Here is a 14302-nt window from a genome sequence, read left to right as displayed (position 1 = left end):
GGTTTTTTTGAACCGACCCCGTGCAACTCTGCATACACTTATGGGTATAAATATACGCCCCACATATATACACATACCCATAAGAAAGCTATTCCATCATTTACATATGAAATTAACATAAAATCGAACAAACTTGTCTCCTTAATATGTTTGAATCACTCTAAATCCTCTACAACGTTTGATACATGGTTTTCCAATAGCTTATGAGGAGGGTAATACTGAAAGGTCGATATATTATCTGCACTTACATACACAACCTTATACACGTCATACTTCACAAAAACTGCAGCATCTTGAAAGCAATTTTCAAGCATTTCTCGATGATCATTGTTCAGTAGAAATGAATAACAAGATTGAAGATTCTTCCAAACGTAAAAATTGGCCACCATTGGCTGACTTGCACACTTTAAGCACACCCCGGCAACGACGCCATCCATTGTAGGGAAATAAGACTGGAATATGGAAAAACACGCGTACCCAAAGTCTTGCTCGTTCAATTTGGTGTCAGGAAGGAGGTGGTTCGAGCTGAAACAAATAGTGTCACCCGTTGAGAACTTTGCAGCCAAAGATCCGTCCTTTGCCACACCACCATAGGTGACCATGAAGTTATGGTTAAGTAACACAGCCATGTTCTGTAGATTTGTCAACGCCGAGAGCTGAAATAAGAAAACATGGTTCGATATCATGTCATGAAGATAAAAGCCATTAAAAATTGAAATGAAATAATACACTACAACAAAAATCTATAGGATATCAAATATGTCTAAATATTCTACTAGACTGCTCTATATAACTTATAAACTTAGAGCATCTCCAACAGATTCTCCAAAATAGAGAATCAAAAGTTAAAATCTCCAAAGAAAATTTATATTCATCTCCAACAGTTTCTCCATTTTCAAAATTACAATATGAATTATATTATTAAAATATGCAGTATCTTTCATAAAATATTATTTATCTTTCTTACACAGTTAATTTAAAGGATTCTCATTAGTAGAAAGAAAAAAACATAATTTCTCTTTCATACGTAATCATTTTTCGAGAGTTATCCAAATTTGTAGAATTTCACCATTTCTCTCATACTTTCTCCATTTCGAAGAAGATTTTGGAGAATCTGTTAGAGATGCTCTTAAGTTTATAAGATCAAATAATTGTGCATTCTATGTAAATGTGTTACAATAAGATGTTAAGACGTCTTAAGAAATTCTAGCACAATTTTTTGATTATGTAGATATAAGGGGTTGTTTATTTATCTATTAATAGTTTCATTAAGAGGCAATCTCTGAATCGTTAAGATGTGAATCTTGTTTGGCAAAAAAAAAAAAATCTGTCTCTTAATGGTTCTAAAACTCTCTGAATGATTTTGTATCTTGTATCTTCCTTAACCATTAAGAGCCCAAATTTCATTGTACACAAGTATCAAACAATTATATTTCATTTTGGATTATATCATGAGAGCCTCTTAATCATTCTGACCACTTAATCATTCTGCACCAAACCATTCAGCAATTGTCAAACAGCCCCTAAATCTTATAAAGCAACTAAAATTGTAATATTTTCCACTAATTATAACTAAACTTACAAGATCTTCATAGAGTAGTTTCTTGTTCTCATTAGATCTCTTGATCCATGCTCCATACCATACAATCTGAACACCATAAAACCATCAATTAGTATATAAACCGAATAAATCTTAAATACAAACAAACAAATTTGAGATGGATAACTGTTACCGATTCAAACAGCATCGGTAGCAGTTGTCCACCTCCTTGGATAAAAAGAAATAACATAAAAACAAAGGTGAAACTTAATCAGGGTTGCAAGCAATCTGACCAGGGCTTTGTTAGAAAATTGGAGTTTGAATTGGATCTGAGTTCGATCATGTTGAATTTTAATAAATTCGAGTTTGAGTACAAATACGATACTAATACGTATATAAGAACCTGACTTGAGTTTTTTTTTTCAAATCATATGTATATACATAATTGATGGCTCATACAGAACTGAATTAAGTGTATTTTCTCCAGTCGAACTCTAAACAGTTGAACTCGTAATTTTATCAAACATTTATAGTTTTGATGAACGTTTTTGAGCTACGTACAAACCCTTGTATCGTTATTGAGTCAGAGCACGAATCTATATCAATTGGGCTATCAAATTAAGTTGGATCGAGCATAGGTTAGTACCATCTATTTAAGCGAGGCATGCCTATTAAGCCCCAAGCGGGCACTGTGCATATGCTCAACTTATTTTTGTAAGTAGAATTTTTTTTGGTATGAAAGGTGTACTGTCTAAACTTTAATAGGTGCTCTTGTATATTAGAAAATACAAGAAACATCAACCAAAAAACCGAAAAAGTCGCTCGAAATCAACCAATAAAATTAAAGAATCCCTCGAAACAGTCAAATTTGACTAAAAACACATTAAACGACTTTGCAGGCTTTTGATCCACCTTAAAAATACACCTGCTTAACGAAAATCTTGGGTCAACCACTCACTTAAGCTCATAAGTTTAAACTCAACTTGCTTAGAATTCTAGATAAAACGTAATAATTAAAACAAATTAAGACTAAGGGGCCTTTTACTAAACTCTTGCTTGGTAAGTGCTTACCGAATAAATTTTCTCATCGGATGAACATGACAAGCATGCACCAAGAATCTTACCGGGTAAGAACGATGAGAAAGATATAGAGTCTTACCCAGTGAGTGAAAATGATGACTCTTACCAGGTAAGTGTTTACCCGATAAATTGTTGCATTCGATACGTTTTGATGTACTAAAATCTTACTCATCAAGATAAAATATAGTGTTGACTCCTATAGGTAAGCACTTACTGGGTAAGCATTTGGGTAAAAAACCCTAAATCATGAAAGAAAAACATATGAACAAAAACAACAGAAAATTGGATCTACTTCCCCGAGATAGCATCAAGAACAAAACTTTCAGCTGTTCTTTTTCAAATCTTTCTAATTAATACATATATATATATATATATATATATATATATATATATATAGATAGATAGATAGAGAAAGAGGGTCGGGTTCAACTAGAAAACGTTAACCAAATAACACGAAAACGGCCAAATCACATATGATTTTACACTAAAATGATATGTGATTACGCGTAACCTCGACTATTCCGTAATCTCATGTGATTTCAGTGTAAAAATCACATGTAGTTCTCGTTTGATTCTACATCTGTATATGTGTGTGTATATATATATATATATATATATATATATATATATATATATATATATATATATAAAGAGAGAGAGAGAGAGGAAGATAGATATAGATACCATATTGCCATGGAGGCTATTGAAGATGGAAGAATGAATGCAACCAAGTCTTTCAGTGAAGAAAGAAAAGTGTTTTAGAGTATGGAGAAGATCATCAACAATGGCGACTGTTGGCCTTAAAACACACATGAATATGTCCAGATTCCTATTGGTGAAAGGCATGAAGCAAGCCATCTAATTTCTTCAAAATGGATGGAATGGAATTGAGAATTGAATGGATGGAATGGAATTGAATTGATGAAGGTGGGAGATATAGAAGAAGAATCAAGCTGCAGTGCTGTTCAATCCATTAAGCGTTGAATTCCTGAAAGGAATGCTCTTTCAGTCGCATTTGGCTTCTTATTTATTTTATTTGCCTCCATGCATATTAATCATTCCTAGAAGAGGTTTACTTTGCAAACCACGTTATTTGTATAAATCGTACAAACCTTATTCAACTAATTATTAATTTTTATTTTGTTCATTTTTTTTTGTAATTATGAGAGGTTGATTAATCATTTTTATTGTGGAGGGTGTTAATCATGGATATTATCATCTTCATTATTTTAATTTTAGAGAAATTACATGAAACAGTTTCATTAAAATTTCATTAAGTATTATATAAAACAATTTCACAAAATTAAACAATTTTTTGAAAAAATTTCATAAGATTAAACAATGAAATCGACGGATGAAGGTGGTTTGCACGGTTTGTACAAATTAGGTGGTTTGCATTTGATCGCTCCCCCTCTCTCTCTCTCTCTCTCTCTCTCTCTCTATATATATATATATATATATATATATATATATATATATGGGCAGGTTTTTTTGATAACCTAATAATTAGTGTTAACTTTGTGAATCAATATTGGCCCTTGATTTTTAAAATCTACGGATGAAATCAATTGTGACATATTTATAATTAATTAAAAATGAAGGATATCAAAACATCGTTGAACAGGGATATTTTTGGGAGAGATATCCAAATCGGTTACAAATCAATAATTAATTAATTACATCGGTTACAAATCAGTAATTGCTCATTCATTTTATAGTTCGTAGAATCACCCGTGTTGGATTATGATCACATATGAATAACATATATGTAACTTATTAACTAATCTTAGTTCGTGGCTTTCACATATGAATAAGGGATTACTTATGAACACTAAAGTAATTGACTCTCATACATGAATACAATAATGTATGATAAAAGTGTGTCGCTTGTGAACACATATTGATCAAATGTTAGATGTATATAGATATTGTTTTATGAACACATGTGAACAATATATATCGTATGAACATTGGCGACTACATATATGTTAAAGACAAAACATCCAAGTTTCTTATCATATTAAAATAACAAGTCATCTATGATTTGGAAAATAAATAAACATATTATTTTAGCTATAATCATGGGATTGATGTTTTTGTAACCGCCCATTAATGAATGTGAAGTTAAAAAAAAGGATTATCATTGTGTCATCAATATTTACTGTATGGTAATAGAAGAACCTAATCTAACAAAGACTTGTGATTGGTTTAAATGGTTTATATAGCTAATATCTTTTTCATGGTTAACAAATGATCTTAGCTCTCCCTCTCTGTGTGTGTGTGTGTGTGTGTATATATATATATATATAATGTGGTAATCATTTGAGAACCTAATTATTTGTGAGAACCATCTAATCATATATATGGATTCAATGAGTATTCACAATATGAATTACCATATTTGAGTTTAATGTTTGAAATATAAAACACAATGGTTTAAGTTCAGTAAGTAATCACCGTGTGAATCACTATGTAAGGTTTAATGGCGGGGACCTCATGGCCCCGTGGTCCACATTTTGTGAACCTTACTTGCCATACCTCATAAGCAAGCACCGGAAAAGACAACCTGTCCTCCCCTGGAATGAACCCGGGTGGGCACGCCCAAGGCAAGGCATTTACGGAAGGAGGTGGCCACTAGGCCAAGGCCTAATGGTTGTGAATCACTATGTATGTATTCAACCTATATGGTTATAAATGAATCTTACAATTCTAAAATCCTTCTCTCTGTCTCTTTATATATAGAGAGATTCGGGTTCAAATGAGAACGGTATCCATCTAAAACAATAACAAAACAGTTGAATCACATGTGATTTTCACTAACATCATATACAAAATCCCATGTGATTCATGCGATTTTGCCCCGCGACCCGAAAACGCGGCCAAAGTTGTTTGCACACTTTTTTTTGCCGTTAATGTAAAATCACATGTGATTTTTTGCACATGATTTGATCATTCTCGTGTTTTCTTAAATAATTAGTATTTTCATTTGATTTTTCATCTCTCTCTGTACATGTGTAATATATGTATATATACCAGATGTGTACTCGAGCAATACAGCAAGATATATCTCGATTTTAATGTTTCATTTTATTTTTTTGGTCTCTGTCGATATTATAATACATACTTATGTGGTTTTGAGTAAAGAATAATGTTTTTTAATATGAATTAGAAAATATCATAAAAATTATAAAAAAATATATAAAATTTTGTGTAATTTCTTTAATTCAATTTTTTCATTATAATTTAATTTAGGTTTAATGACGAAATAATCTGTTTTTGGTTTAATGATATAGTTTTTATAAAGATAATAATTAAGTATTCTGTTAGAACTCAATAATTATCATAATTATGTTTTAAATATATTTAAAATGAGACTTTTATTTTGTATTTGATTATATTTATCTACTCTTAGTTACACGAATTCAAATATGGAGCTTAATAAGTTATACCTATGCAATATTTACCTGTGATCTTGAATTCTAAGTAATATGTATCAATATGCAGTATTTCATGTATAAAAGATGGTTTTTAAGAGTTTTTATCAAATATTTTATAATATAGTATAKATATATATATATATATATATATATATATATACATATATATATATATATGTGTGTGTGTGTGTGTGTGTTTTTCTAACGTGTTTGACAAATTGTCACATATTCATGAGTTTCTAACGTGTTTACAATAATACGATTCAACATATTCCTTTTGAAACCTAGCTACAAAATAAAAATGAGCCACGTATACATATAAATGTTCTAGATAAACAAACTCTTACTAATTTAGTATATTGTCTTTTCATTAATATATATGTATATATAGACTTGACATAACGTGAAACCAAGAATTTTTTGTGAGATTCGTAAGACCAATTCTCACAATTATCATAATATATGAAATTCTCATGTTTACATGTAACCAACATAGAAGTTCATCATTGGTCTTACGGGTCTCACGAAAAACTCTCAGTCTCACATGATCTCAAGTCTGTCTGTCTGTCTGTCTGTCTGTCTGTCTGTCTGTCTGTCTGTCTGTCTGTCTGTATGTATGTATGTATGTATGTATGTATGTATGTACACACACGTACGTAGAGGGTCATTCAAAAGAGAAGTCGGTATTTTCTGAGATCCAATCTCAAACACAAATTAAAATTTAAAGTAGAAAATTAATAATTTTGATAATTTTAACTTAAAATTTTAAATAATGGTATTTATTTAAAGTTTATAGTGTTGTTTCATATACGAACTTTGATTGTTCCAATTTTTTACCTAAGCTCACAAATAAAATTAGAAAATTTATTGACGAAACAATAATTTTTATTTAAAATTAATAGGTGAAATAATATTTTTTGTTTTATTTAAATGGGAAAAATCTATAAAGTAAAAAACTAATAAACATTTTTATTTTAAATAATTGAGTAATTAGATTTTTTTAAATAAATTATTAAACTTTTTTATTTTAAACAAATAAGTCCTTCAATATTTTTTAAATAAAAAACAATTAAACTTTTAAAAATTGGTTACTTTTATCATTTTAACCTAAAAAAGACACATATAACCGTTGAAAAGTTTTAAAGTAAAAAAAAAATTAAATCTGTTTTATTGTTCTTAAAAATTACGTCATTTAAAATCCTTACACCCATTGTTTGCTTCTCTCACCATGCCATCGCTGAAAACCTAAGGGTTCATCCACAAGGTTTGTGTCCGCTCTCCGTCACTACCCATCGTTGACGTTTGGCGCTGCCATCGATCTCCCTCTCTTTTATCATTTTCTTGTTTTCCAGTTCTTATGCTTTTTTCATCAAATGATATGTACTCCGTTAAATTGTTGGAGAAGAAGAATCAAAAGACAGAAAAGGTAAATCAAGAAAAACAAAATCGATTGTAGGGGCAAAGACGGTGATGGAGAGCGAACGACAATTAGACGTGAGACGACTAGGCATGGAAAGGGGGAACAATGCTGTTGGATGTGAGAGGTTTGAATGACACAAAGTTTGTGAATGGTAAAATTGATTTAGTGTTTTTTTACTTTAAAACCTTCCTAGCCGGTTACATGTAGTTTTTCTTTTTGAGTTAAAAAAATATGTAGATAACCAATTTTTAAAAGTTTAATGAAATTTTTTTCAAAAAGAAAATTCAAATACCCCATCATTTAAAATGGAAAAGTCCAATAATTTATTTATTCAATGAAAAAGTTTATCGTCGTTATCTAAATTTTTCTAATTAAATTTCTTATTTTCAAGCAATTTATTATCAGATGACAAAGAAAATAATCTGTGTATAAAAAATTGTCCAAAAAAATTAATTTATATTATTTTTAGAACAACTTAGAGTCTGTTTACTTTTGACTTAATGAACTTAATAGTTTGCTGGACTTATTAAGACAACCATATTAGGGTATTTACTTAGAGCTTAATGAAAATTTTGTTGTCTTATTTGCACAGTTAAAAAACCTCACTTGTCCACGTTCAACCAACAAAATGACTCGTCCTATCCCTCGGTTAAACACGCTCAATACAACCTTAGAACCTCTTTTCCCCTGCAACCACTTTGCACGCCCACTACAACGCTGCAACCGGTGAGACCTCTTTTGTTTCTCCGACGAGAAAGTTCCTTGCAACTCGTGAGGCGACGACCGTCACTTCTTTGTTCCCCGACAACCTCGCTCCCCTGGTCCCCGCTCTTATGTGTGTTCCTTGCAACCGACAGGCCTCTCTTCTATGCATCCCCTTCTTTCATCGTTGCTTCTCCACACAATCAAAACCCTTGCATCACCAAGAACAACACCTAAAATCAAAACCCTAATCTTTTTCGATTTTTCTTGGTGTTTTGATATCTTGTTGGACATTGACCTCTGAATCTTCTTCCCCCATCTTGTTCTTTGATATCTTGTCGGTTTGTTGCTAATTTGTTGATTTTTTGAACTTTTTTTTTAATATCTTGTTGGTTTTTTCGCTGAATGTTTAAGATTTGATTGGATTGCTGTTATTTGACTTTTATTGTGACTGAGTTAAAAAAATTATGTTGAAATTTTGGATGATGAGAGATAAACACCATTAATATGATGACGAGAGATGCCCACCGTATACTCATGGGTAAAACAGTCATTTTTATCATTCAAACGGTTGATTATTGAAAAAAAAAAGTAAACTAACAACCCATTTTTATTCAGAAAAACAAATTTATCTATAAAAGATTTAATAGAAAAATTAGTAAACAACCCATAATTTTATTTTCAAGACAAAAAAAAATTAATTATTAACCACAAGGGTGGTACCTGATTGGTTTGAGTTTAGCTCCAAAGGTCAAAAATGTTAGGAGGTCTCAGGTTCAAATCCAAGGAGGAACAAAAATCCCCTTGTGGCCACGGAAATTCAAATGCGGTGACTCCGGGCTACCTGCAAAGCAGGTGATTGTCATGGGATTAGTTGGCTCGTAAAGCGGATTGAATATCCAGGTTAATAAAAAAATATTAAATTATTAAAAATAAGTCAATTAATTCCACTAATAAAAACAAAAAATTTAAAAAGAGTTTCAAATTGACCCATTAGAAGACTCGTGTTCTTGTTTGCCATCTCAAAAGGGGTCCAAGTTATATGTATGCATCTTTACGTTTAATTTTACATGTAACTTAAATAGATACAAATGTTTAAGTATATGATATATAGGGTTGAGGTCAATAAAAAACAGTAAAAAAATATATGATATATAGGGTTGAGGTCAGTAAAAAACCGTAAAAAAATGAAAAACTAAGGAACATTCTAGTAAATATTCATCTACATGGCATGTACATATGTATAACAATAACTTGTAAGAAATTTGTCCAGTATGTATATGTGCATAAGATGCACACGTGCATCAAAATCTTGAAACATGTTCAGTTACTTATATGTATATGTGCATAACGTGTGATCCTCAGTTTTTCATGTTTTGGGTTTTTTTCATGAAACTCATACTTAAAACTGTCAAATGTTAATCATGATCCTTAAAAATGTTATTAATCAAATTAGCTTGTTTTAATCTTTTATATATATATATATATATATATATATATATATATATATATATATATATATATATATATATATATATATATATATATATATATATATGTTTAAAAGTTAAAAAGAAGAGTGTAATACCTGATGAATTGACAACAAACATTCACATCCAAACCATAAGAGTGATGTCTGATTGGTTTGAGCTTAGGCTCCAGAGGTCAAAGTGCCTGGAGGTCTCAAGTTCAAATGCAAGGAGGAATAAAAATCCCCTTTGTGATCACGAAAGTTCAAATACGGTGACTCCGAGCTACCCGCAAAACATGTGATCGTCCTGGGATTAGTCGACTCGCATAGCAGATTGGATATCTAGGTTAATAAAAAAAAACATTTACATCCATTGACGTGTCTATTCCATTAAATGAAAAAAATGTAATTGAAGACAAGATGACAAAAAAATTTCACTTAGGTGGGTTTATTTTAAACTAAAAAAATACAAATTTGTTAGAACCATAACTGGAAAATAAAAAATAATGAAACGAAAACTCGAACTGGTATAAATTGTCAACTGAATGCATTACTTGACTTTATTTTAAACTAAAAAAATACAAATTTAAAACGATGTCATTTCATATTTGAAAAAAAACATCTGGATTGGTTCAGATCTTAAAAATAAGAGTTGGGTTTGTAAAAGAAATTGAATCGAGAACCAATCTCAATTCTGTATCGATTTGGTTTGGTTGTGTGGTTGGTTCAGATCGAGATCTGTACACCACTATGCTTACATAAAAACGTTTAGGAACATCAACCACGGTTGCGTAATGGACAAAGTAGCGGTGCTAAAATGGATGATTTGGATTGGTCAGATAAGGAATTCAGATGAATTTGTTACAGAAAATGTCTGGTCAAGTTGATACGATATCACCCTTTTCGAACTAAACTTGTAATGCATATGATACAAGTTATTAATACAATTATGTGTGTGTTTTCAGTTTTTCCTTTCAATTATGTTGTATCGTTTTTCTTAAGCTTTACATAAGATCTTAATTTTAGGGGTGTTACAAGCAGGGTTGCGTCTCCCAAAATCTCTCCAAGTTGTGCAAACGAAAAACCTTGTGTTCAAGTTGCAACTTCAATACAGTGACATATGCGACCCGAGGTTCAACGCAAGTCACAGCTTACCTCACACATGCTAGATAAAGACTTACGAGACCCCAAGTTCTACCTAGGTCACATATTACCTCACACATGCTAACAAAGACTTACATGACCGTGGGGGTGGCCCAAGTTGCGACTCAAGCCGTCTAAACGACTGATCGTCCTGATTCTTGTCCTTTTTTGCTTCTGTCTGTTAATAAACCAAGAATAGAATTAGAGCATCTCTAACATCTATGCTAAATTAGAGATTTTTGATATTTAAGAGTTGTTCGTCCCTAAAGACAATGTTGGTTTGACTTTTGTGACAACTTGATTAAAATTTTTGAATCATGCAAAGACTAGTCTTTGACTTGCATTTTGATTTTTCTAATCGTGACAACCATTGTGTCCCAAAGAGGTTCATGGTGTCCATATTCGAATCAGAAAGCTGACTTAGGGGTTGTTTACTAATTGTTAACCGTCTCTTATCTTGTAAGAGATGAGATTGTTTACCGTACACTATCATGAACAAAATGATGTTGACCTAGATGTTGACTATGTGAGAAACCAACGATCTCTTACTTGGTCAACACTTACTCATACTGAACATTTTAGTCAAACCAAACTCTTACTTGGTTGCTGAATTTGTGAGAATTCCTTTCCTTACTATTAGCATTGTTGGTGATTTTAGTGTGATAAACCATTTTGGTGTAATTGTGATTTGCTTGAGATCGATTAACATGATGAGACAAATATAAGTGATTAAGGGGGTCAAAGTACACACTCACAAATGTTGCCCCTATTACCTTAGATCGCCATCAGACAAGAGTGAAGGGGGTCGTGCCCCTTTGCGGGGTTTGAGGGTAGTGCCCCTAGAGGGGTTCCAAGGAGCAGAGCCCCTTGGCGGTAGTCCTGCTGACTGGTCAGTGGGTGGGGTCTAGGGGCAGGGCCTAAAGGTTTTTGGAATTTATGAAGATTCAAACTTAGTAAAATTTTCACTAAATATAAATTCTAATAATGGACTCATACATCTGATCCTTCTATATCAGACCTTTGAAATGTGGTTTCAGACTTGAAGAAATTAGCTAAGTTCTAAGTCTGAACTAATAAAGTTAAAGATCTGAACCTTGTGTTCAGACTTGTTCTAGACTAAGTGGAAAGTCTAAATCAATGGATTCAGACGTTTAAACATTCTCCTCAGACTTGTGTTCGGTATTAGGCTTAGTCCTAAATGGAGTCAGACTTCATGTTTGACCTTTGATTCGGTTGTAATTGTTATTCGATCTTATCCATTAATAATTATTACTGTTTAATCGCTCATAACCGTTGATCTCTCTTATAAATATATAAATTCGTGATCTGATGAATATCTATACTACATATATAAGCATTTAGGTCATTATCTTAAATACAACCCTTTAAGCACATAGTACTGCTCTTTAAAGCCTAAATTTAAAAAATCTCTTAATCACAACTCACAAAGCATAATATACAAGCTTTTGATGTAGGGTTTTAAAACCCAACATTGGAAGGTTTCAGACCCCCTTTCTTGTCACAGTCTCCCACATTTGTGTTTCAGATACACTTCTTCAATTTTTACCTTCCCGATTCATATTCAAATTCAAAATTCAAGATGAAAAGCTTCAAAACCATGGATCATCTCCTATACGTCTCTCCATTATTGCYYTCCTYCACCACAATTCAAAATTCAAGATGCAAAGCTTCAAAACCATGGATTCCATCTGCTTAAACCCTAGCCGATTCATTTTCTAAATGATGGTGATTTTCTTTTCTCCTCTTATTATGACTCAATCGTCAATCGTTTTTTGTGAGTTTATATAATCTGGTTGATAATTTTGAATTTCTTGACCTTTCTTTACTCGCTACACAAAACCCTTTCCGATATTTTGGTGTTCGTTTTCATCCAGGTTCCGGTATTGTGGGTTTTCTTTTTGTCTAATTTACTTGGTTTTTGGGTTTTAACAGATTTGGCATCTAAAGCTACGTTTTTGGCATATTCGACATCTGAGGGTGTGTATCTTTCAAGATTCATGATTTTTGAGTAGTTGTAGATAGCTTTAGATTCATAATTTTTGAGCAGTTTTAGATAGCTTTAGAGTTTAGATTCATGATTTTTGATTAGTTTTGCTGGAAATGATTTTCTACCTCAAATCCCGACCTTGAACATTTACGAGGTTTGGATGCTTTCTTTAATTTTAGCTACTATACACCATCCAGAGAAATCTGTATTGATTACAAACTATGAAGATGCTATTAATGTTTGTGGTAAATCAGAATCATTTCAGCAAGTTCTTCATATTAAGTTTTCATGATTCTTGATCAAGGTGCTATAGATCTGTTGATTAAGGAAGAGTTCCAAAATGTTGGAGGTTATCTCATTGATKTGCAAAGCAATTGCAGCTGCATTCATCTCAACTATGCTGCTCGTAACTTCCATTTACAAGCCCTTAAACAACTTAAAAGCTCAAATGTCAAGATTGATTCTTATTGTAGTTGTCTAGGAAACCGTAATGGGAATGGTAAGCATGTGGTCTTTATTGGATTGTAAATTGAAATTTCATATCCTTTGTCCTTCTCCATTTCTAATCCTTTTTTATCCAAAGTGTTATTCTAGGCTTATATTTAGCACAATCCTTGGCCATGCCTTGTGACAGTAGATGTAATATGTTCCAAAAGATAAGTGTTACACATTGATTTATATACTTTAATACCAACTTTTTTCAATTTGTTTTTTTCAGTGGACAAGTTGAGAATGCCAATGAAGAAGGCTTGTCACTGGAAAATTCTTCCAGTCACTTGCAGGTATGAAATCATTTTGTGGCAAGGTTTCTTATGTGAATAACCTAGACTTTATGTACACATAATTGTCTTTTGCTTATCTCTGTGCAGAAGATATTTGATTAAACTTATTTTATTATAATTTATGTACATATAACTTCGTCAACTTTCTTGGAGCATTGTTTTTTTAAATCTTTTGTAGCCTGTAGGTGCTTAGCTTTGAGTAATTTTGCCAACGAGTCAGGCGTAACAGCGAACCTTTTATCGTTAGTGCTATCCAATTGAATTGACATGAATTCTTTTTTGTAGGAACGACACCTGTTGTTGTTGGTGCTCCAATTATTCAATATTTTGCTCCTTCACTTGGATGTTGAGTTGGTTGTTAAAACCATGAAACAACTTGCAGAGAATCTCATGGCCTATAATGAATCGCTGAGGCAAGTTCTTTTTTCTGTTTTCTCTTTCTACCTCTTTGATAACGTATAACTTCCTCAGTCTATTGATTGACAGTAGATGTAATATGTTTCGATTTTGTATCATTACAAGTCCCAGTTCAATGGATTTTTTTGCATATATATATATATATATATATATATATATATATATATATATCTATCTATCTTTTTCACATGTTCTTTTATGGGTCAAATTTTGATTTAAATGTTGTTTCATCATTTGTGGGCTTTGACAGAAGATTGGGTTTCGAATCTATGGTCGTCTTTTTTTGCATATATATATATATA

General features: G+C 31.8%; 1 protein-coding gene across 1 annotated transcript; it reads right to left on the bottom strand.

The window, feature by feature from the left end:
• Positions 1-113: 113 nt before the first annotated feature.
• Positions 114-3601, bottom strand: LOC112526787. Its single transcript, XM_025137206.1, has 3 exons — positions 3305-3601; positions 1583-1648; positions 114-656 (listed from the first exon to the last, which is right to left on the bottom strand). The coding sequence occupies exons 1-3, from the start codon at positions 3476-3478 to the stop codon at positions 156-158; spliced, it is 741 nt and encodes a 246-aa protein (XP_024992974.1). The 5' UTR covers positions 3479-3601; the 3' UTR covers positions 114-155.
• Positions 3602-14302: the final 10701 nt, after the last annotated feature.

The sequence above is a fragment of the Cynara cardunculus genome (assembly GCF_001531365.2).
Source record: "Cynara cardunculus var. scolymus isolate 2C chromosome LG 14, CcrdV1, whole genome shotgun sequence".
Lineage (NCBI taxonomy): Eukaryota > Viridiplantae > Streptophyta > Magnoliopsida > Asterales > Asteraceae > Cynara > Cynara cardunculus.
The sequence above is the reverse complement of the archived record's forward strand: the minus strand, read 5'-3'. Positions and strand labels throughout refer to the sequence as shown.